Source organism: Tympanuchus pallidicinctus, unplaced genomic scaffold (genome assembly GCF_026119805.1).
Source record: "Tympanuchus pallidicinctus isolate F22 unplaced genomic scaffold, pur_lepc_1.0 scaffold5, whole genome shotgun sequence".
NCBI lineage: Eukaryota > Metazoa > Chordata > Aves > Galliformes > Phasianidae > Tympanuchus > Tympanuchus pallidicinctus.
The window spans coordinates 22,157,682-22,183,944 of record NW_026294769.1 but is presented as its reverse complement, the minus strand read 5'-3'; the positions used below and the strand labels follow the sequence as shown (position 1 = coordinate 22,183,944).

Below are 26,263 nucleotides of genomic sequence, written 5' to 3'. Positions count from 1 at the left end.
TTTTTAACATGAATAATTTCTTCAAGAATTTCTACAGTTCAGTAAAATTGAAATGCTTAAGAGTACAGGCATCTGTTTTATGTTCTTATTATTATACTGTATGTGAATTCAATGACGTAATTCAACCATGATTACAGATATTCAGAAGGACAAAAAAAATAAAAATAAAAAAAATAAACTAATTTCCAGCATCCTGTGAAGATTTTACAAGACAAAGTCCTGTCTGCAGACTTGCATAGATCGAAAGTGAGGCTGTTAGTTTGCCTTTAGAACTATGAGACTTCAAACATCTCTCGATTTGCAGTCTGCAACATTGTATAGTTCCATTTCTTGAGAATACACTGCTTTCTTCACAAGGCTATGGACTTCAAGAATTCTGGATCAGCAAAAACATTGTAATATGAATCAGACTGAAACAAAATTCAAGGCTGAATAAGCTTTAAAAATACAGCTCTATTTTATCTAATCAGATCCACGTGTATTTCTGCACTCTGAAAGAGCTCTTGCTAAATGATTGCTTACTTCCATTAAAACTAATTTGGCAATAAGTGCTCTTATTTTTTGTCTCTGACAAAGGAAACAAAGTGGCAAGCAATCTTTGTTGTGACTTACAACTTAAATTGAGAGAAATCATTAGGGTTGATTATGCTGAAAAAAAGAGGAATCGGTACTTGCTAGTGTGATACCTATCCACTAAACTTGGCAGAAAACACTAACTTGCAGAGCTAACAGTTGATCATTCTCACTCTCACTAGCCTTGCAGCTTAGATTTCTGCAATACTGTGGGATGAGAACGACAACATTTAACAATTACTTTGCAAGTAACCATATACAGCGCATATATGAAAAAGAATCAGGCTTTGATGGTCTCTCAGAGTTTTGTTTTGTCAGGGACAGGATAGATAGCTGATAACTGAATTACATTTATAGTAATGACTTAGTCCAGCTATTGTAAGCATCACGGTTATGTCATACAAGAAGTATCAAGTCACATACATAATCTATTTTGTAAAGTCATAGAACAGGTTGTGTTGGAAAGGACCATCGACTGCTACTCTATACCTGACAGGTATAACACAGCATGACCGTCAATATTTTAAGTTCTTAAATCTGTTTTCAGTGTGTTTATCTGCAACATTAAAAATTACAGATTATAAGCAAACATTAAACTGAATTAAACAAATTTTTTTTAAAAAGCAAAATTTTATTAAGACCAATCCAAAACAGCAATTCTAATAACTTACAGTAACAATTACAAAAATTACTGACTTTTCGCATCTCTTTTCTCTGCACATTCATTCTTCTTCATATGTAATTTACATAGCAGCATCACTATAATTCCCCATTGGGATTAGAGTACAAAAAGTTTAAGCTACATTTAATGCAACTTCTTTGGCTCAAAGCAATCAACTCCCTTTCTCAAAGACTTCATAAATTTCTTCCACAGCATGCATGCTGCTGCCATAAATCCATGAATTAAAAGTGCTTTCTTTGAATTCCAGACTCCCATTGAGCAATCTGTCTGATTTCAAGATGAGAATTCATCTGATAGTCGTTAACAATCAAGAAGCTGCACTACATTCTCTAAGCATTTTAAGTAATAGGCATTTAGCTCATTTCCTTCTGGCTGTGGAGTACCTAAAATGAAATAAAAACAAGATTTTAATTTCAAATTGATTCTTAATAAAAGATTATATTTTCCAAAGATCAAATCAAATGCCTCGCATTTAATCCATATCCTATTTTATGAGCATTCTGCATTATGGAGTAAAAAATTAAAACAAATACTTTAATGTTTCAATTTTCTTGTTTATGTGTTTGTTTGAGTTTGTGTGTGCGTATGTGTGCTTGCTTTCCAAGACCCTGCTCAGTTGTAAGAACAAAGTAAGAACAAAGTAAAAACTTTTGATTCTGATGTACTACAATAACATAATCCCTTGGGTTTTTTTTTCCAAAACTTTTGGGGGAAAGCAAAGTGAGCAATGAAAAAGTACAAAAGACATGTTGAAAAAAATCCACTACTTATACTTAAGACAATCTATCATTTTAGTTCAATTGTAAATTAATTGAAGAATCACCAGGGCAGGTCAATAAAGAAACTTTATGCGGGAAAATATTGAAGACAACTTCACATGACTGTAAACTGTAACAACTACAGGTCCATAAAGTATTTTGTAGTCATTATTTTGATATTTAAATGTTTACTGAAGTTAAAAATCAATATTTCAGATTACGACTTTCCATTCTAAAGTAGTATATCAATAAACATGGATCAATATTATTAAGTACTAGTTTGTGAAAACCACATATTTCTAACTTGTTGATTAAACTTCATGATTTGAACAGTCTAAGTTTTGTTGTGCTATAAGTCAACAAAAAGTTGTCCATAAGCATGTTTTTAGTACATGAAAACCTTGCTTTATACTGCAGTTGGTGTTTGACTTAATAAAGGATGAATTCGGAACATCAGCACAATGGATTAGAGTTGACATAATATGGGAGGGAATTTAGTGCACCCTCAGTAAGTTTGCAGGTGACACCAAGTTGGATGGAAGTGTCGATCTGCCTGGGGGTAGAGAGCCCCTACAGAGAGATCTGGACAGACTGGATAGCTGGGCTGAAGCCAATGGGATGCCAGCAGGATCAGGGAAGTGATTGTCCCCCTGTACTCAGCTCTGGTGAGGCTGCATCTCGAGTACTGTGTCCAGTTTTGGGCCCCTCAAAGGAAGAAAGACATTGAGGCCCTGGAGTGGATTCAAAGAAAGGCGACAAAGCTGGTGAACGGTCTGGAGCACAGGCCTTATGAGGAGCAGCTGAAGGAGCTGGGAATGTTCATTCTGGAGAAGAGGAGGCTCAGGGGAGACCTTGTTGCTCTCTATAACTTCCTGAAGGGAGGTTGTAGTGAGCTGGGGGTTGGCTGCTTCTCTCATGTAACTGGTGATAGAACGAGAGGGAATGGCTTCAAGCTGCACCAGGGGAGATTCAGGCTGGATGTTGGGAAACACTACTTTTCTGAAAGAGTGGTCAGGCACTGGAATGGGCTGCACAAGGAGGAAGATCTTTTCCAACCTCTGTGATTATGTGATTCTGAGGAATAATTAAGCTGTGAGCTGTTCTAGCATCTCCCAGTTAAGATCCTGACAAATAGTGTACTGTAAGCAGAAATTTTGTGGTAATTCTGTCTTTCAGAATATGAAAGTAACTTTGTATCACAAGCCTCTGCACTGATAACCCTGTTTGAATACTAGTGTAGAGCAAATTAATTAAGGAGGAAAATTCATTGATTTAAAATTAAGTATTTGCATGTTTTTGCAAGATGAGAGTCTGATGCAACAAATTACATCATACAGATGCATTATTACCTACTGAAGCTGCAGCTCCAGACTAATGCTTGAATATCATCTCAAAATGAATGCTCTTGAATTTAGCAATCTATCATACAAAAGCTACTCAAAACTGTGGTTATCTTCAGGTACTTCAGAAAACACTTAAGTTTTCAAAAAGCCAACTAATTAATAGTATAGTGATTTAGGACTGGCACAACCATCTGCTCTGATTCCTTCTCTATGTAACTGAATATAGTGACTTTGAGAACTCTTTAAGCAAATTTTAAGCTACAAGAACAACTTTTTTTTCCTAAATCATTAACACAGGAATATAGAATGAAACAAAATAAAACAATTTGCTGCAGATAAAAATCAGACCTATTCTTGCAAATGAACCTTATCTATCACCTGAGATCTTGTATGAAATTTTTTAAGCAAATGACATTTTACTATTTACATTTACAAGATGTCTGGCTATAAATCTTATCAGTACTCATGATTTTAGAGATGAAAGTATCCTCTCAAAACCTAGCAGCAAGCCAAAAATAACTCTGACAATATATATTAAAATGCACTAGTGAGCTACTTGAAAAATACAGAATTGGAATTAGCTGAGGTTAAAACTTACTTTTCACTAAAGAATATGCTTCATCTATTTTTCTCCTTATTGATGGATTCTTCAAAGTCACTTTTGCCTGTAGCACACAGAAACAGAATACAATGACTTCATTTTTTTCCCCCACCTTGACACTTTAACAACAAACTCAGTTTCCCTGCTTGTAAATAAATACTGACAACAACTCCATTGGAAGTGAAATTCTTGAATTTTAGAATTAGCATATGCTATCATTATACAGACTGTATTTATATAAGCAGAGTGAAATCACACAGGACAAGTTGACTTTTGTGGTTCAAAACCCAATCCTGAGTACCTCTGTGATTAAAATAAGAAGATAGAGCTGCTAATGTAAGTTTTAATTTTATTTACTTAAAAGTTGCCATGCTTAAAAGAAACATCACATTTTTATTCAAGTATTTCTCAAATACTAACCTTCTGATAGTTGTGAAGCAATGCCCAAAGTGAAGCTGCTCCAATTCTCTGAACTGCACAACTGTCACTTTCCAAACAGGTAGTTAGCACTGCAATAGCTTTATCTGAAAATAAATAAATAGAATAAATAGACCATCAAGAAAATATCAAAGCCATAATTATATTTACATTTCTCTAGTTTTATACTTGGAGTGCACGTTTTATGACGTATTGGTATAGTAGAGGAATTACACAAGTTACAATATCAGATTAAATTTAAATATGCTCAGAGAGTGTTTAAAAACAAACAAAAAACGAGTGCTAAAAAATAAGTAATGAGTAATAAAACATGCACATGTTATACAGCCATCAGATATGCATAGGGACTGAGGAAGCTATGAAGCTGTTTTATAACTCTCACGTGCCACAATTATAGCCACATCAAGATGGAAATTAAGACGTTTTTATTTTCCATAGTAATTGCTATGTAAGTAATTTGTAACTGATGAAAAATATTTTTCTCTATAAAATTAAAATTTTCTCTATAAAATTAGGTACCTTAATTTCCTAGCCTGCCTGTGAAACCAGACTCAGATAAGATTGTTCACTTAACAAAATTCACAGATAACGTATATGAACAATCTATGCTTAATTAAGGCAGCATCAGGGAAAAATCGAAAAGGATGGGCACTATAGAAGATCTGCTGAGAAGTCATAAGGAAGGCAGGAGTATTCTGTCTGCAATTAAATGGGAGAACCTGAAACACCCTAAAAAACAACAACAACAAAACCAAACAAAAAACAAAACAAAAAACCCAAACAAGAACAGTTCTGTCCCTGTTGTTACATAAAACATATATGCCATGATCATAACTTCACCACTACCATAAACACTTTCAGCGCATGATAAAAAACATAGTAGTTTGTTTCAATAGCCATGATTTGCAGGAAATAATAAGGTTTAGTTTGAAGAGATGAACTTCTAGGGTAGAAATTTGTATTAAAAAGTTGTGAACTAGATTATTACAAATCCTTCACATTAATTTTGTAAAAACCATTTTGCTTTTCCTTTTGCTAAATATTCTTATTTTGAATGCATTTCTGCCAAAGCATCAGTTCTAAAACAGCTTCTATCAAAATCTATTTTTACAAATATGCTTTTCTAAATAATACTAAGATCTTGATCAGTAACACAAACTGCACCAAAAATATGGTATCATGGAAGACATTTTTTATTAGATTTAATACCCTTCATGCACTTACCATTAGCTAATATCTTAGGCTTATTTGTTGGACTAAAACATATGTTATGTAGAATAAGTAGTGCTATATGTTGGCTGCTCTTGTGCTTGCATTTACACATTTCCACTATCTGGTCTAAAAACCCATTTATCTTCATAATCATTTGCTGTCCATCTTCTCCAAAAGATATGTTCAGTAGCAGCTTTAGCCAAAGAGTACACACATTGCTAGGATTTTTATGACTTCCTTTTGGTAATGAAAAAGACAAAAAGTTCTGCAGGAAATTACTCTGTCAGAAGGAACAAAAAGGATGTTAGGACATATACTGTTCAATGGTTTCTTCACTGCTGTTTAGACTTTCCAAGGTATATACTTGACCAAAACCTAATATTAATGTTTTAGTTCTATTAATACAATGTATTTATTTAAATTAGAACTTCCATCACTACATAAGCATTCTGATTTGCTTTGTATTCATTGTTTTGTCCCCAAAATGACCTATAAGCAATTTTATTGAATCAGTGTAGTACTTACATAACATGTTTTTTATTCCTCACTTACATTAACAAGTGCTAAATGAATAGTATCATTCTCTCCGTGTACAGTCATGGGCAACATATCTGCAGCAAGTTTGCAAATGACACAAAGCAGGGAAGAGTGGCTGGTATGTGAGAGGACCATGCTGCCATCTAGGGGGAACTCAAGAACCTGGAAAATTTGGCTGGCAAATACCCCATGAACTTCAACAAGGAGAAATATGTGGGTACTCCCAGTACATGCTGAGGGCCACCCAGATAAAAAGCAGCTTTGTAGACAAGGACTCACAGATCCCAGTGGAACATGAGGTAGAAATGTGCCACTGACAAGGCTAAAAGTATCTTAGGCTGCATTAGACAAAGCACTGCCAGCAGGTTGAGGGAAAAAAATCCTTCCTCTCTACTGGCAAGCCTGTAGTACTGTCCCCAGTTTTGAATGTTTCAGTACACAAGAGACACAGGCATGGTGAAGAACACAACAAAGGGCCACAAAGATGTGCAAGGGACTAGAGCATCTACTCACATATGGGTAAAGGCAGAGAACGATGGGACAGTTTAGCTACGATCACAAGACACTCCATACTGAAGTATGAGGGTTTATTACAAAAAGCAAAATGCTTACATCACATATTAAAAGAAAAAAAAAAAGTGAAGATTATTATTTACTTACTTTCTGAATAATTCCTTTACAGTCATGGGATAGAGCAAGGTTAGAAAGAAGATCAAAAATCACGTGCTGAAGTGGGCTGTTATCATCAGATACTTGGGAAGCCAATTTCAAGATGTTATGCATTAATGAACTGCCAGCTGCACTTCGTACAGACACAAGTGATGATTGTCCACCGCTGGTCCAACAAAGTGAAGCACAACCTTAAGGAAATAAAACATTTACCATATAAGACCAAATATGTATACATTTTATAAAAAGAAGAAATTAATGAAAGAATGGCTAACACGACAATTTACAGGAACAGCAGCCTACTGTTCTTCTACTGCTAAAAAAATAGTAATTGTTGTCTTAGAGTGTCTCCTTAAAGACAGGTACACTCTCAGAAATACTGCAGTTATGTGGCATGAGAATCCAAACCGATCCTCTGAATCTATTTTAGAAATCAGGTCTCTATACTCGTGAAAGTTTTAACCATAGTACAAAGTCAAATGCTACACTACAGAACTACAAGCTCAAATTAACACACCAACAGGGAACAACTAAGTTACCAATACAATGTTTATGTAAAAATACACATTTATACATTTTTGTTTAGTAGCATTTGCGAACTGTAACCATGGTTAATTATTTATATGGCAAAAGTAAATAAAAATCAGACCATTTTCAATCGTTATAAACATCTACATGTTTTCTTTGACTGCATTAAGCAGAAGTGGATAAGCAGTTTAGACTAAGCAAGTTTGGTTCACCTCATAAACAACAATTATGAACAGAAAGAGAAAACATGAATTTAAAATCTTATTAGAGAGGATTAATTTCCAGCATTTCACAGAACCTGACACATTCACTGTGGCTGGTGAACACATTCATGTATTTCTGAAGACTGTTTTAAAAATAACTATTATGAAAAAGATACAGACTGATGCAAGATCTGGAGATATAAGCTTAAAAAGAGGATGAAAACACTCAGTTGTTAATATACTCTTAAAAACTAACTCCTAAGGGTATTTTGGTAGGGAGAGATTGTCAAATACCTGTTTCCTCAAGTCACAAACAAATTGTTACTTAAGTTGATAACCTGGATATGGAATGAGCAGTGGGGATAATTTACTCAGTGGAAAAGAAGATTTCCTTAAACAAAGAGGATTGTTATGAAAAGTGTATTTTTATCAATCAAGTTACTGAGATCAATATATGAATAGAAGAAATACAATATGAAATTAAAGTAGATTACTATATTTTCAACAAGGAACAAAATATAAACTGTATGAAGTACTGATAACATTGTTCTCGACAATAAAATTCCCATAGCAGTAGTTCCACAGTATACTATTTAGTTCAGTAAGACTTTCAGTGTAACCAACAGACATGGTTTGAATTAAATGCTATTTAATTCTTTAATACAACTGTATTATTGCTAAATTCAACCCAGTGAAACAGGATCTGAGCACAAGACTTGAATGTGTTAAAATTATAACTCTTGATACACTTTGATGGACCAGTGCTATTATACTCTGCTCTAGCATTAGTAATAAACATTCTTCTCCCATTATGCTTTTTTCTGCTCCTTTTTTATGCTATCCTAATTATTCTTTTTAAACATTTTGATATATTACATCACAGAGAGACTATACCTGCAGGGTAGTATGCAGTGTAGACACAAAGCAAATGCAAAGCTATTTCCATTGAGGTGTCATCTGTTAAAAGCCATGGCCATAACAAATGCAGAACAGGAACAAGGTGAGCTTTGAGTGCTGCTATCTGTGAAAATAAGATGAAGTATTTGTATTACTATGTAAATACTATATTACTATATAATTACTACATTACTATAGTATATACTACATACTTTGAAGTATAAACAAAGTGAGAAAAACAAGTTTTTTCTTACTGTGCTTCATTAGTTTGCTTTAAAGTATTGTACAGAAACATGTATGATTCCACAAGACAATTCTTTATAGACATTGTTCAGTTTCAAATATTGTAACTTTTATTTCAGTAAACTCCCATGAAATCACTTTTAGTGATATGCATGCCTACGTGTTGCCATATATATCTTAGTATTAAAATACTTCGGTAGCAAATTCTCAAGTATACATTACATATCTGTATTTTTGTTTCTGCACAGCTTTATAATACAATAATACTGACAATTATTTTCTAGCAATTAAATTTATCCCTCTGAAGAAATATGGCAGTAAGCCAAACTTTTTATTCTAGAACTACCCTAAAAAGTTTTAATTACTGGGAGACATGCAAATAAAGGCAAAGATTTATTCACTCAAGTTCCCCTTCTACAGCTACTCCAATTAAATTAACTGGAACTCAAAAGGCATGGAAATAAAAAAGTGCAGTTGTACAGAGCAAATAATAGAAAACCAGTTATCAACAACATCCTTCTCTCCTTCAAGAAACCAACTCTGCAGACCCTTGATGAAAATAAGGAGAACTCTCAACAATAATCTCATTTGATTTTTTTCCTTGGTGTGAAGGAAATGGTCTTGATTCTTGAAGGGAAAGGTTACATCAGTGTAGCCAAAGCAATGGTATTGGGATATACACCATTCAGATAAGCAATTGGCTTATGTAGGCCTGTAACATATGGAATCCTTAAATCACCAAGGTTGGAAAAGACCTACAAGATCATCCAAGTCCAATCATCCACCTATCACCAATAGTTCTCATGAAACTATGTCCCTCAGCACAACATCTAAATGTTCCTTGAACATCACCAAGGTTGGTGACTCCACAACCTTCCTGAGCAGCCTATTCCAGTATTTCCTAACATCCAACCTGAATCTCCCCTGGCACAACTTGAGGACATTCCCTCTAGTCCTACTAACGTGTTGCTCTATATACAAAAAGGAGGCTAAGCACATGCCCTTGACAGAAGTATTCCTGTAAGGAATTACTTACCTTGCATTCTTCATTTTGAAAGAGGCAGTTTCTAAGAAGCTGCATAGCACATCTTAACTGCTTTTTAAGGCTATCCTCCTATTTAGATAAAAACATTTGAAGATAAGCACAAAAATACAAAAACAATGCATGGAAAGAAGGATATTTCAAATGAGAGGTGAAAATCTAAGGTATCAATGACAGGTCACATGTCTTCCATATACTTTCCTTCTGATTTCAGGTTAGATTTATTTCAATTAACTTTAAGAATGTATACCTGCACTCTTCTTCCTCTCTCTTTTTAAGCCACACTATTTCCAGCGGGACTGAACTGGCCAAATGCAGAGATCTGTAATGTAGAGCTCAATTTCTCTGACAATTAAAGAAGAATGGGATGGAACAATTCCCAGGTTTGTTTGTTTGTTGAGTTGTACCATCCTAAAGCAGAAATCTAAAAAAAGTCAGATAAATCACTTCCTAAAAGCACCTATTTAAAATCCTTGTGTGAAAATAAACAATCTCTATCTTGCAGATCTCTGTATTTGGTCAGACCAATTCATCGATATATTCTCTCTGTCTTAGTTCACAATTCTTCATATTGGAAAGTTTCTGACCTTATAAGAATAGTACAAAGATAAATGCAGACCTTTGGACAGTGAACTACCATGAAGACTTTCAAGTATAAAAGTGAAAAAAAATATCTATCTTCATGGTAGTTCTGTGACACTAAAAAGCTAATGATGGCTTGACCTCTAACTACCATGGGGTTGATACACTAAGCCATTTCTGAAAGATGACCAAATTCCAGCAAGACTGACTGTTTCCATACTTCCATCTATAAGCTTAAAGGAAAAAAGATGTAAAGTAGGATTCATACTTATTCTCCAATAAGGTGAAACAACAGTATTTGCTTGTAAATCATACCATGTACAGTTGATGACATTTAAAAATTGCGAATTTATCTCAAAAAAGTTAATGAAAGTCAGATGTAATAAAAAAAAAAAAAAAAAGAAATACATATCCTCCTTTTAAAATCATCTTATGACTGGTTGTCTTGTTTTTAACCAAGTAAGATACAAAATAGATCTTTGAAGAACTTTTTTATGGATTAACTTACTTAATAAACTCAAATAGCAATAAATCTTATAAAATTCCCCAAGCTAAACTAATACTTAATACAACTTATACAACTATGCAACTTAATACAACTAATACTTAAGTGTAAGCTGCTAGAAGGTTAAAAAGCCTATAGATTGTGTTGATGGCACTATCTTAACTTATTTGCTTTAGGCTATCTTGATTTTTACTAAGATCTTGTTCTGAGACCTTTTCTAAAGCTTGGCTATTTGTATGTGTACTTGACTAGTATCATGATAATTATTGTGACAGAAAAGGAATCTCAGGTCGAATGCCTCAGTTACTCTGAGACTGAAGTTAGTTCAAATACATTTTTCCCAACAGTCAAAATAAGGCAAAGAATTACCTCTGTTAACCCTACTTTAAGAGATGTGCCCCAAAGTGGGCTGACAGGTGGTTTGTATGGCTTTCTCTCATACAAAACCAAATTACTTATCTTTTTGTGCCACCACATACAAACCAGAGCACACTTACATATGCTGCAGCAATTTACAGTCCCAGTTCAATGGGGAAATGTGTCAAAAAGTTTCCTGCAAATTTCTTTCAAAAAATTCTTTATTAAATACTAAAAAATCCTTCTGGCTAGTCAAGGTCACCTTTCTCAGAGGGTTCTTTCTTTCAGATTTTAAATTGCTTCTACATTTTCTGAGAAGCACATACCCCCAGCTTTCTCAGCCCAACAAATATAGACCTCTATGGGCATACTCAGCACAGGACACTTTTCAGCCTCCATCCCTTGAAGAAGGGATAATAAAGTGTTTAGGTGGTCTAAAGAGAAATCATTATGATCTTCAAATATCAGAGTCAAATACCTGTAACAGTTCATTGTTACAAAATGCAGTTTCACATTCTCACAAATCAAGCTTAATGTCTGTTTGTACCAATATCAAAGAGAAAAATAATATCTAGCTTAAACAATGCACATCTATCCTGCAGAAAGATACTTTCTGCAATTGCAAGTTAATGTGGGATTGTATGAGATATCAAATTTGACAGCAGAAGTCATTTCTTGCATTTTAATAATTCTTCTAGATGAAAATAGTAGAAAGCAGGCAGAAACTTATGAAACTGTTGTACTATAATAAATCATCTATTTTTAGATGTGGTAAAGGAAGAGCTGGGTAATACATGAATCTGCTGATGGAATGAATGAAAATTAAAAAAGAAAAGCTAAAAAAACCCTTGTGAATGGAGGGAAAAACATCAGAATATTGACAGTGGAAGGAGCACATACATGAGGTAAACAAGCTGACAAGCTAATGACAAGGTCAGCTGAGTCTGATAAGAGATCAAGGCATCCAATCCAACTACGTAGGACAGAAAATGGAATGTAATTGGAAAACAAAGAACAAAAGAATAACAGAGAATAAAAAACAAGGTTTATATGTACAAGTAAAATGCACAAGTTGTGGGACAGAAAAGAGATTGGTGCAGGAAAAGACAATAAGAAAATGGCTAGGACAGCTTAAAAGAGGGAGGAAAAACTGAAAAATGGAAAAGATAAATTCTTGTGAAAACAAGGTGAGAAAAATGAGCTATGCTGGGCAGGGACATGATTGTTAAGGCTGGAAGTCCAACCCTGAAAAAAACAAACAAACAATCAAGTTTGCAAAATCCCTGTACGTGGAGATTCTTAAGGAAGTGCTACTATAAAGATCCACTACAAGCTGTCATTTATTTTCTTTCATCTGAGGCAGCTACCAACAGTACACACTTCATGGAGAGAGGAAAAAAAAAAAGCTGAGAAGTATCTTATCATATCAGTCTTCTGGTTTGTTTTTTGGTTTTTGTTGGTTTTTTTTTGTTTTTTTTTGTGTTTTTTTTTTTTTTTTTTTTTTTACAGTTACCTTTTTTTTCTGTGCTTTCCCAGGCTTTAGAGAATCCAAATTCAGCTGCGCATGAATATGCTTCATCTGTTCTATACAGCTACCTATCAGGTCAACTGGAAGACAAAAATCATTAATATTTAGAAGCTCATTCATAAACAAAAGAATTCAAAATACCTTGCTGTAATGTGAATTTTCAAAGCAATTCAAAATAAAAACATAATAATTATTAAAAAAAAAAACCCTAAGATTAGGTGTTAGTAGCACACAGTAGCACAAAAAGTAGCATGGCAACAGGAATTCTGGAACAGAAGATTTTAGCTCTTAGAAAGATGATGATTACTATCACTCGCCTGAAGTTAATTACTCAATTCTTCCAATTCTCCAAATTCTGCAAATTAATATCATCTCCTTGATATCAGGAAGTAACCACTACAGCCCCTGAGATGGATTGCACCTAGCAAAATGATCTCACGAACCAAGGACATTTTTGAATTGTCCTGCAACAGATTCCTGTGAGCAGAATGTTCAAAGAAAAAGGAACAGATAAAGAGACTGGAGGGTGATTTTTGATGATTTCTTCTTATCACCTATTTTCCCAAAAATTCTTCATTTCTGTGAGTCACTGAAATAAGGCAAACGGTTGACAAAGATGGAGACAGGCTAGCTTATGAAAATGAATTGGGAGGTTGAAGATAGCAAATCATAACCCTTCAGGATATCTTCAACAAAGCTGCAAAGACTAAATCTTTGAAAGATCAGGGCGCTTATTTATCTTACCCAAGTTTTTGTCCATCACAGAAGATTTGCTACATCTGAAGTAAGACCAAAAAGCTAAGATTCATGTGGTTCAGAGTGAAAAAAATGCTATTAGTTTAATGGCATCCAGAGTTCTCAAAGTTACAAGAAGATCACAGCATCATGGGATATAATTCAAGTTGGAAGAGATAGCATCCAAGGGTCATATAGACTAAACTAGAATTCAAAGTAGAATTAGCTGTAAGACTAGACATGGTCTACCTGGTGTTTTACCTAGCTGGTCTTGAAAGTCTCGAGGACAAAGACTGCATAATACATCTAGGCAATCTGATCCTCTATATGGCTACCCTGAAAGACAAAACGTTCCTGTGGGGACAGAAATCTCCCTCATTTCAATTTTTGTCCATTCTCTCTCATCCTCCTTTTCTACATACTGTGAAAAAAATCTGTCTTCTTCACAACCTCATATATACATGCAGGTTAATATTAGGTCCTCCCCAAAGCTCTTTTCTCCAGTTGAAGGCCATTGGCCTCAGTCCCTCCTCTAAGCTCCAGATCCTGCCCACCCTGTTGGCCTTCCACTAAAATCACACCAATTTGCTGATAACTTTCTTGTACTGGGACAAATCTGGATACATTATTCCAGATTTCGCCTAGAAAGTGCTAGGTAGAGGAAGATTTTTTTCCTCAACCTATTGGCTATGCTTAATATATTCCAAAATGTTCTTCTCACAGTCAGCCTACCGCTTATCTCAAGGTCCTACAGGCTACACAGTTTTAAGCTGTTGTTCCTCTCCAGGTGCAGGACTTTGCATTTGTGCATTTAAAAGTAGTTCTTAAGAGCTCAACTTTTGATGATAGAGCTATAGGTATTTTCTGAACTATAATTTGAATTCCAGAACTCATCTTTAAAACTTGTGCTGTATCACAGCTAGGATTTAAAGGCTGCTTTAGCACTCGTAGTGCTTTTACATTAGTCAGATCTTAGATGACTTAGTGGGTTCTTCAACATAAGAACCATGTTGATTGAAGCAAAGGCTGAAAAGACCATTACTACCTTGGGAAGTAGCAGAAAATAGGATTTGAAGATTGGACTTTTCTGCCACTACTAGGACCAGGCATTGAGCAGATATACCTATGCTATATATATACGTATCAGTGAAATCTAGGTTTAAAGGACCAACAAACCAGCAGAGATGGAAGTACTGAGAAAGCATTCAAGAGAAAAAAAGGGTACTTGCAATGGTCAGCGAATATGAAATGTACAATAGATGACAAACACAAATTAACTGGTAGATTCAAAAACCTCTCATTAGAGGTTTTTAATTCTGTTTTACTACTGTACATACCCTAGGAATGGAAGATGTTGCACTGCAAGAGGAAAAAATATTACTTAAACTGAAAAATTGGAAGAATAAAACTAGAGAGGCAGGGAAGAGTGGAGCTGTGAAGAGGTATTTTCTTCTCAGGGTGCAGACAGAACTGAAAATACAGAGCATACTTCCACTAACAAGCCTGTATTGCCACGAAACAAGAAATGGGTGAATTCTTTAAGACACTGTCAGAGCGAAGAGATCTTTGGTACTGAATGGATGAATGTGAGTAGTAATAGCTCACCTGTCCTAACATATATGATATTTAAACACGTACTTTTCAACTGGATACTGGATTTATTATTAATACATTTTAGCAAAAACACCTTAGCAAAAAAAAAAAAAAAAAAAAAAAAAAGTTTCTGAAAACTAGATATTTTGTTCTGACAAAGGCTATTACAATTAGTAAAATGTGAAAAACATCTTCAAAGGGTTTGTAAAGCATTGACCATACATTTAAAAATGCTCACCTTCCAGTGCATATTTCTGGGCATTTTTACTGACAGCTAATAGAGAGAGCAATGCATTTGCAGCAACTTCTTTCAGCACATCCTTTGAAGATTTCCTTTCACAAACCTACAAATAAAGCAATTTCATTATCACACTGAAAAAGCAATCATGCTGAAAGTATTACTCATATTGTAAATACACCGCCATAGTCTATCTTCTCATTCTGACAGTTCATCACTATATTCACACCTATTTGCTCCTAAAGCCTACTCATCTTTCTTTTTTCCTTACACGCTACCTTCCCAAAGCCTAGGTTAATAATCTCAGCCTTCCACAGACCATTCCTAATACTCAGGCATACTATCACTGTCAACTTACTGACATACTTCCAGTGCAATGTCACTTTCCTTCAATAGAATGAAGAAGCACTACATACCAGTGAAATTCTTAAGAATAAAAATATCAACACAGGTAAATTTTACATTCTCTTCCAGTGAGAGTAAAATAGCAGTTTGTCTTACTTTTGTGTTCCTGATTTTTGTTTTTGTGGGCATGCAGTATTTCTAATAAGAAGGCTGCATGCTTTGTAGTTTCAAAATAATATTTGAAGTCATATAACAAGATAGAGGAAAGGACTGAGAGCTGTCTGTGAGTAATGTATTATCTGCTAGAGAATTTTATCTGTCTAGCAATTTTCTCCTCAGATAAGTTTCCAAAGTAACTGAAAAATGGTATTTAGTGTAAACAGAATACAAGAAAGTTGGTTTCTACACTGGTTTATGGTGAAATAAAAGCTTATTTTTAAAGTTATTCTAAAACTTTGGTATCCAAATTAGAGCTTAGTCCTTCCAACAGAAATCTCATAAATATTTAGCCATATGACTGCCTAAATTTGACACAGTTATGAATATCACATATACCGTCTTTTGTCAGATTCAATCCTTTAATTAATAATTGTTTCACATTTTTAATTTTTTAATATGCAATAAAATATCAATATTTGTTCAAGGGTTATCATTTATCAAAGAGTTCAATGGAATGAGAACTAAAAAGTCGAGAGATGAAGACTAGTAAGCTAATAACTTGGCAAAGATATTGATGACAACTTTAATTAATGATACATACAACTGCCAGTAGATTAAAGCACCAAAGCAGAGACATGGGACGTTTTTGATCTAACCATTCAAAATCTTTTAGCTGACTAAATTTCTACTTGTGTGCACATATATAAATATATTTATATACGTATAAATCTATCAAAATAAATATACATGAACTATAAATAAAATGTACATATACATATAATTAATTTCATATAATTTAATTAATAATTTAAACAAAAATGAAACAAAATAAGAAAATCCACCATAGTTCCTTGTCAGTCTCCTTAGTATTTCCCTTTAATTAAAATATTTTGTGGACACCTAGTACTTATTAAATAAGCAAAGTTAGTTGTACTACATCTGTACTATTTATTTGTAAGTTTCCATTTCATTTACTTCAAAATTTTACCTAAATTTAAAAAAATTTAAAAGCTAGTAGAAGGTTATTCTTGAAGCACATCAATAGCTATACATAGAATTTTAAAGCCTTCAACCATGATTTTAATTTATTAGTAATATTGTATCGAAATGAGAATGGTCACTTTCAATACTTTTTATAAATTATGACAAATAAGTTTAAGATGTCTCATAAATCCTCAGCAGATCTAACTATGTTAGTCTAAGCCAACTGCATGTTATTTGGAGGGGAGTTCACATAATTCATAAACATTTCAAATTTTGTATCAAGAAATAATAAGGTCCTAAACTTGAGATTTTACGTACCAATTATGGTTTTCTTATAGCATTTATTTTTGAGTTTGAAAATGCACAAAGAAGTGCTAAAGTTTATATACACAAAAGCACCAACACTTTTCAAAGACAGTAGGGTATTTATTAAAGTGGTTGTATGGAATTACACATATCAATTTACCACCTCTAACATTCACACTTGCAGATATATGAAAGCACTTGCCATTATATAACATCCATTTTCTAGACTTCATATAGTTAAGATGTTAAATGGAGATGAATGATAGCTTAAAAATTCCTATTCACATCTTCCTTTGTGTTAATTATTTAAGTTCTTCTCTAAGAGAAAGACCATATGTACATTTTCTGACATTTTAATGGCTTATTTTACACTATATGATCTCCTCTTTCAACTGCATCACAATAACTATCATGGGAAAACAAAAAAATGAATAGATGTAACTAAATCTGCACTTTGCTCTTCGGAAAATTGAAGCTGCTTCTTTCCAATTCTGCCTTTTTTTTTTTTTTTTTTAATTACATCAGATATATCACTTATAAGTAATATAAAGCTTCAGGAAGCACAGGTTATCTTTTGAGCTCTCCTTTGAGTTAATTTGACAAGAATTCAAGAATACAGAAAGAGAGATAAAACAATACTAACACAACAATATAACAATATTTTGTTCCTACCATTCAACATGCACTGATACATACTCAAAACATATTATTTTACATATCAAAATAGGACTAAATTTGACTGTAAAAATTACTATAAAACAGTGACTGCAGAACAACAGAAATTGTAAACTACATCATATGTAGTTGAACTGTACACACAGTACAGTGCAACACAACAGTAGTTGTAACTGAAACCTGCATCTTGTAGACAAACACTACAAAACAAAAAAAATCAAAGAAGCAAACAAAACCCCACAAAAATAAAAAAGAAAGCATTACTAAATTGAAGTGTTTCATTTGCAGCCAACTTTTTTAGTATGCTTACTCATGGATCAATATTATTATTATAATGAAAAACTGCACATAATATAAAAATGGACAATGAATATGTAGACAAAAGAACTCTTATGTAGGGAAAGGTAAATTAGACAAATTTCTTGCATAACTTGTTTTATTGCTAAGAAATGGATGATATTTTAACAATGTAAATAAATGAAGGAGATAAAGATTATTTCAGACAGAGCAAGGATGTGTAAATTCAAATTACGAAATTACTGAAGGAAAGACAGAACATTCAGAGTGAGTCTCAAGAAAAACATCTTACCACCAATATATAAACTTGCTAGTAGATTCAATGAAAATATGCTACCTGGTCAATTTAAAACTAGTTTGGAAAATACATTAATAAGAAGTATATTAAAGAACAGTAACACTGCTCTTAGACTGGCAGAGAATTAACTGAAGGAGTTAATGGTCCATTCTGATTTACAAAATCATCTTATTAAGAACAATGATTCTTCAATGATTTTATAAATTACAACCTGAGCCACAAAATCTCATAACATATTTGAAAAATGAAGAAAAAAGACCGTATCAGAATTTGGCCAAAGATACTCTGACATCTTTCCTACAAAAGATCTTATCCCATGCTTTTGCAGAACAGTAATGTCCATGCAAAGAATGTCTCAGGAGCTGCTGCTTCAAATTTTTTTTCCAACTTATTTAATGAATTTCAAAATTCATTAATAAATTCAGTTCTAGATATCTCAGATGAAAGGTGCCTTGGTTCATTATTAGAAAAATTTTTTTTTAGGCAACAACATTCTTTTTTTTAACAAAGTACAGAAAAGCACACAATGAAATTTTAAATACCTGAATAATTAATTCAGTAAGTTGAATCACTGATGCCTGACATTCTTCAGAGTGATCTAAAAGAAAGCTAACAGTTGGATCCTGACATATGTTCTGTTTATCTTGCAGTTGTCTTCTTCCTTCTTCATTCAAAAGGACAGAAAGGAACTGTAAACTAGCTGTATATAAAGCTGGATGAGTGGCTGACAGATGAATACAATCGCAAATTGTATCTGAAAGGTGAAATCATAAGCTTGAGTGACACTCATACCTTGGTGTCTCTATATATATTAGAGAAGCATGGTGATAAATACAAGTAATTCAGAAAGGAGCAATTAAAAAAATTTTTTTTTTTAAAAAAAAAGATAATACTCGCCTCCCCCTTGACAAACCACCTGCATAATAATCTTGAATTGCTGTAACTCTTATCTCACTCTAGAGCTTTCAGTTTCCTTTTGAGTAAGATAAGCAACAATATCTTAAAAAGGAAAAAAATGGATCATTTCAATCTCAATTTGAAAGTGATGCATTTGTTTACAATTTAGAGCTAGAACTACTGTCCAATATACAAAAATCAAGAGAAAAATTCAGTCAAGCTCCCCAGGTACAACTATGCTTGTAATTTTGTATATGATATTGGAAATTACTTAGAAGGTAACATGGTATGCCTCCCTCTTCCGTTTATAAATTTATTTTATTTGCTACCAGGTTGAACCCATTCAGAAAGAGTTATTACCAATTACTGCTGTACAATGACTTGCAAGAGCTGTTGCCACAAATGGAAAAACTATTTGGCTACAGTTCCAAATCAATGTAGTTAGAAGGTTGAAGAAATCTACCCAGGTTTCATGAAGTACAGATATTAACTCAGAATCTGCAAAGAGAATACAGAAAAATCGATGAATATAGAAAAATCTATTTATACATACACACAAATCTGGATAGCTGGGCCTGGAAACAACTGCTACCAAATGAAGCCACTACTCAAACAAAGAGCTGCCTCTGTACGACTTTATTGGAAACAAAGCTCTTCATTACCTAGCCCATCTTTAGAGCGAATGGAGAGAATTGTGAAGGCATTTCTTAAGAGAGGTTTCAATGGTTCCTGAATTACAAGCTGAGAGTCCACCAGTAAACATGACTTCAGAAGCCTGGACACAGATGATAAGTATTGAAGTAACAATAATACCTGTTAAATATTTTCAAAGGATAAAAAATGAAGTCATATATTTGCATTTTTCACATTTTTAAAAATATATTAACTTACTAGATTCATAACTTTTTGAATGAATACATATCACTTCTTCCTAATGTTCTGAGCATCCACCTTCAAACTTATTAAAAAAGTTAAATTTGAGACAATAGTAGTTCCACTGGCAATATCCCTTATACACTGCACACCATAGTGAGTTGAGAACTATTCAGATGTTCACAGGACTAGAACCAAAGTAAAGCTGCCAGATATATCATGTAAAATAACTGTGTCACTAACTGCATCTGGCTCGTACTTCTGTATTGTACAAAGAAAAATCTATTACATGTTTACTGTAATTACAATGTGTTCAAAAAAAAATTAGTATTCAGTTGTTTGATGGTTCTAAATACAGTTCTAATACAGAAATTAATTTTTCAGCGTTAAGCATAGTGCACTATCTTCACTTAAACTTTTTCAAAAGCACAAAGATTCATACAAATGAAACATGTCTGGCATATGTTAATAAATATAGATAGAAAACATAATATTTTAATAATTAAAAAAAATAAGTACTTCTCTAACCTGAGCTTTTACGTGTTCTGTATGACATGGATTACCCAATGGAGCTTTCAGTTCCAAGATATATCTCTCAACCAGATTAGCACTCACAAGACTAAAACAAAATAAAATTGGTTAGAAATACACTAAAATAATTAAACATTCTACTAAATTACCATTCTATATCTGAATATTAAAAATAGATCATAATTTAACTATAGTCTCTAAATTTTTTTTTAAACAAATCTAATGTAATAGCAACTATAGTAGCATTCAGCAGTTTCATAATTGCTAGACTAATGTGAATTCCAATAGTCATTATCATATTCTTTATATCTGATTGCTTATTTTCTTTTCTATGTAAGAATAAACAGCTCTGTAATACTGTAAATTGTATTCAAATATGATTTTTTTAATCATTAATTGCACTATGAAGAGCAACTGCAAAAGCTCTTCAAAGCCTTAAAAAAAACCCCACAATTTTCATTCTCCGCTTCATGATTTTTAAAACAATTTATAGATGAAAGAATTTGTTATGATGTGAGTGGAAACATGCAACATAATCTGAAGACCATTTTGAAGGTGTTCCTTCTTTAAAAACAAACAAACAGACCCCAAACAAACAAACAAGAAAACCCACTACAGTCTCTGATCTAATACTTCACAAAGCTGGCACACATTACTCACTCTTTAACTGCAACAAGCCTTGGCTCACCCTCAAAATATAGCTAGCAATTATTACTAGAAAATTATAAAATGAATCGAACTGATCTGCAATTCTGAAGAGCTGAACATCACATACTGAAGTGTTAAATAACAACAACAAAAAAAAACCTCCTCTCCCTCTCAACAACTAAATTACCACTGAGACCGTACACAGTATACAAAGCAGTTCATTAGAAGGTAAACACCACATATGGTATCATTAACTAATGCTACAGAAAATAATATATATATCTCTGTATATTCAAAAATGCCAATACGCATTTGTGAACACTTCAGAAGGAAAAAGAGATCAATGTTTTTAACTACTAAGAAATACTGGTAGATCCCCTTTCAAACTTTTCACCTCTGTTACTATAACTTGTCTGTAATTCATCAGCTATTGATTTCATACCCGCTGAGAGCTGTTAGCAATTCTTGTTGAAGGGCAATTCCAGTATCTTTTGGTGCAACAATCAGCAGATTGTGCAGAAGGCTGCAAACAGCTGACAAAAGTGCAGGTGTGACTACAGCACACTGTTTAGACATTGCAGCAGACATAGGAGAATCATGTTGACTTGGAGATGCTGTTGTGGTAGTATCACTTCGACCTAGCATATGTTTAATTAAAAAAAACAAAACAAAAAAAATGTACAAAAGATGAATTAAAGCAGTCCCACAAAACAACATGATTTCTACTTTAAATAAAATGTCTGAATATACTTTAAATATATATACATAAAGTGGTATATTCTGGAGCAAGGGAGGAAAAAAAAAAGAAAGACAAAACAAATCAAATATGGAAAAGCGTTATTTAAAATAGCTCTGAAATGTTCTATGGGCACCAGTAATCATTAAATATAAATGGTAAATTTATAAGGATATAAATTTTGCTTTCAATTCTTTCCTAAACAAAAACCATTTATATCTATATAAAGAAATGAATGTAGATCTACATATCGTCTACCTAAGTTTATATACATTATATACATTTTATCAGTCTACATATAAATTGAATTACATTTATAATCGTACAAAGCTTTTTGTGTATGTGCATACGTATACAACTGCTTCACCGATAGGGAATGTTTTGAAAGAGTGATTGGATGACAGGAATGAGTTACACTTCAAGCAGTATCAACCATTTCTACTTCTGTCAAATCCATCTCCTTTTACAGGGAGTCTTTCAAACTTGTTTTCTGAAATAACCATTGGAAGCATCAATGGTGAGTGTTCCACTAATACACACACTTTATATCCAAGTACAAATACTGGAATATTAGCAGGCCAAGCAGTAATTACTATGCATACAAACTCAAAGTTTGACTTACCTTGTGCCATAAGTCGATTAATTGCAGTTTCAGGAATGAAACTAGTTGAATTTGCTGGGACTGTTGCCTGAAGCTCAGTAACATTCCCTGGTACTGGTGATGCAGACAGAATCTAGAAAGTCATAAAAAGAATATTAGTTGATTCCAGCTTTCATAGAGGAGACTCCTATTTACATTTGGTTTAAATTAAAAAAAAAAAAAAAAAAAAAAAAAAAAAAAAAAAAAAAAAAATTACTTATAACCAAAACTAATTTCATGACATTTGTTCATATACACATTATATATATATGAAAATATATAAATTTACCCACTAATCAAAATATTGAACTATAAGTAATATGAACCAGCTGAAACATTTCACTTAAAAATTAATCAATGCCTACGATACTGGAAATTTCTGGAATTACATAGTTCTGTCACTACTGAAGTGTTTAAACTCAAATTCCTCATGGAATATTGGCTCTACTGAGACTATCAGGACTTTTGCATTTATACCACAACATAAGAAAAATACCACAAGTGGGTTAGTTGTCAGCTAAAGCTGAAGTTGCAGAGCCTGTCCGACTCTGAATATTTATCTTAATCTTCATCCCATGAACCTTAAATATGTTTATTTCATGCTGAAAATACGAGATACTTACATCACATTAAATAATTTAGCATGCTTTTTCTACCAGTTGAACAACTAGATTATTCATCATCATATTAATTTTGAATGCTTTCAAAAGGGATTCTTAATGCTTTTGTTATGGTGTTTATGACCACAAGCTTGAAATCAGAAGACACAGACTCCAAATTTTAACAGTTTTGTGACACAAGACCTGTGACATGTTGCAGAATAAATGACAAGTACTGTTCATACCAGGTCATTTTTCAGGTCTGTTAATTTTGATTCTCATCTAAACAATTCACAGTATGTTTTTTTCCAAGAATAACAATTTACAGTGTAAAGAATACAGAGCCTTGGGAACAGCAATGAAATCTCAGGACAGTCACAAGTTGAAGAAGGATCTTTCTAGACTTTTCTTCATAGTGAGCTTTCTAAGGAAGACTGAAATATTTCAGAATTTTTGGTGATAAAACTTTTAAGTGTCGGTTAGAATATTCTTTAACTATGGAAAAGTCAGAACCAACTCAATTGACAAAATATAAAAGATGGAGCAGGAAAAAAGGAACTCAGAATTATTCTCTTCCTACTGATTGTATTCTTGCAGCTAGCTAGGTCATGCTTTCCAGGCTTTGATTTTCTCAGGAGCACATTCAGCTACCTCAATTCTCCACACCATATTTTCTCTTCCTTTGAGAAGGTTTAATCCTGCTGTCCCGCTAACCATCAATGCCAGATGTTGCCAGGCTTCCATGGGGCTTTGAGCAATCTGAGCTAGTGGATGGTGTTCCCATTGTTGGAAGAGGGGTTGGAGCTAGATGATGTTTAAAGTCTCTTCCAATAGAAACTGTCCTATGGTTCTACATGCACAACTTTACTCGAGACTAAAATCTATGCATGAACAGAAATCTGGAGGTGGCAAGATTTGTAAGTGAGATTTGGGGTGTGTTTCTAAAGTCAAGAACATTCATACCTAAGATATCTGGGGTCACAGAGTCACTAATATATGCCTAACAGGGTACTTTTGTGTTGCTAAAAAGCAGTACCAAATTGCACCAACTAATTCAAATTCAAACTTTGTTTAGATATATAACTAAAAAGCATATTTGTCATTTGAAATAAATTATTTAAAGTTTAACACTTGTTGACATAAACAGTTATTAAAATCATTTATACAAGAGTAAATCAATCCATCTGGACACATGACAAATTCTGCACTTATTTAGCACTACAATTCCAAGCATTCTAATAATTGACAAAAGGCATTAATCTTTCTCAAGTAACAAACTCCAAATGCAACCTTCACTTCTGCAACAAGTAAGAAATTATTACTATGTTGAGAGTCATCTTAAAGATATTATTATGAATTCATTTAAGTACATTCATATGTTAATAAATAATATCATTTAAATAGGACAATAAATTATGTTTGTTGCAAAAATACCTAAAGATTTTTGGCCAATAAATAAAAAATAGGGTATTAGATATGTAAGGAAAAAAAATCAATGAAAGTTTTATCTGGTTAGAAAAACATTATATTCTTGCAGTAATATGACATTTATTTCTAATTGCTTCATACTGAGATATGGGTTAAAAAACTAATCTTTTTGCTATCTTAACAGAATACATACAGTAATGCAACAAAGCTACTTCCACAGTGTTACGTATTCCAGGAAATAAAAGATAACCACTTCCATACATCACCTTTGATAAGGATCAGCTGGAGGTCTAGGACATCATGTCCACAAAAGGATATTGACTATTGCCACCATATTCTTTCTGGGAGCAATGAAGTGTTCTGCTGCTTAATAGCAAAACAACAGATATTCCAAGGGAGTTCAATGGGATAAAAAAAAAGTTGTGTGATGGGGAGACAATGACTGTAGACTAGAACAATTAGAAAAGAATACGAAACTCATCACAATGAAAACAAGAGAAATGGTTTTGCTGTTTATCTACTAGATATGAATAAAAGGTATTTTTTTTAAACTAGTAAACAGTCCTTCTGGTGTTTAATAGACTTCCAATGCTTAATTTTTTTTTCAAAGATTTAAATTGCCTAGCTGTAGAACAATTTGGTAAGCATAGAACCTGAAAATAAAATACACATTATTTATAAAATAGGACAAAGATTTCACAGGTAAGAATGACCATGACTTCGTTATTTGGGAAATGTTTATAGATCCTTAACCTGAACCTTAGCTTAATTTTTAAAATAACTGTTCATTTGCGCCAAGCAGCCCTGGACAAAGAACAGCCCTAATGTATTTACATTATGATTAATGTTTAAGTAGTAAATTCCATAAGAGACAAAACATGGTTATTTTCCTAAAACAGCAACACTCACAGTACAGTTTACAGCAAAATAAATTGGACAAAAATATGGAATTCACTGAGATGTTAAATACAAAATATACAGCATTTATCAGTCAGAGTATAAGTAATTCAGCTCTCCTGCTGTCTTTTATGTGACCTTGAATCATTGATTTCATTCCCACATTGCCATTCTTCATTCTATAAATCGTGTATAATCGTACTGATAGCCTCTCAAGACCTCTAACAGACTACTTTATATGGTAAAGTAAAAAAGAAAAGAATAATTTCTTCTATGAATATATCTGTTTTTTAATTTTCTAATTTTTAGTTTTTGTAAATCTAGAGAAAAAATAGAGGTGGCGAAAAATGACGAAACCTAAGAGTAACTTACATACTATTTTCACTTAAAATCACATGAAAAGTCTTTGGCAGCAGATAGTTCAAGTAAAGCACAGATTACATGAAATCTGAAAAAACTGAAAACTAATACTGTCTTTTTGTTATATGTTAGAACTGATTTCAAATACATTAGAAAAAGAATCCAGCTGTGTTTATTATCAATTTACAGAATTAAATGAAAACCATCATTTTGGTTTCCAGAAAGATGTTCAGGATGTGACTAATAGAAGCAAAAAGGAATTGCATCTTCCTAGGTTGGTGTTTATGCAATGAATGGATGTAGAAATTAACTAGAAAAATTAAAAA

At 33.1% G+C, this 26,263-nt stretch overlaps 1 protein-coding gene across 4 annotated transcripts in view; it reads right to left on the bottom strand.

The window, feature by feature from the left end:
- Positions 1–209: 209 nt before the first annotated feature.
- The window catches only part of RTTN (rotatin), a 78,314-nt gene continuing 52,260 nt past the window's right edge, over positions 210–26,263 (bottom strand). For 3 of the 4 annotated variants that reach the window (XM_052704130.1, XM_052704132.1, XM_052704133.1), the window contains 15 exons: positions 22,636–22,747; positions 21,720–21,915; positions 20,627–20,717; positions 19,888–20,038; positions 19,586–19,723; positions 18,871–19,082; positions 15,265–15,370; positions 12,684–12,778; positions 9,721–9,798; positions 8,439–8,565; positions 6,805–7,004; positions 5,620–5,887; positions 4,378–4,481; positions 3,955–4,021; positions 211–1,638 (listed from right to left, as the gene is read on the bottom strand). In XM_052704130.1, the coding sequence (XP_052560090.1) occupies positions 1,556–1,638; positions 3,955–4,021; positions 4,378–4,481; positions 5,620–5,887; positions 6,805–7,004; positions 8,439–8,565; positions 9,721–9,798; positions 12,684–12,778; positions 15,265–15,370; positions 18,871–19,082; positions 19,586–19,723; positions 19,888–20,038; positions 20,627–20,717; positions 21,720–21,915; positions 22,636–22,747 (2,028 nt within the window). In that variant the 3' untranslated portion in view covers positions 211–1,555. Of the gene's footprint in view, positions 1,639–3,954; positions 4,022–4,377; positions 4,482–5,619; positions 5,888–6,804; positions 7,005–8,438; positions 8,566–9,720; positions 9,799–12,683; positions 12,779–15,264; positions 15,371–18,870; positions 19,083–19,585; positions 19,724–19,887; positions 20,039–20,626; positions 20,718–21,719; positions 21,916–22,635; positions 22,748–26,263 lie in introns of all 4 variants that reach the window. The other variant, XM_052704131.1, reaches the window with a different exon arrangement.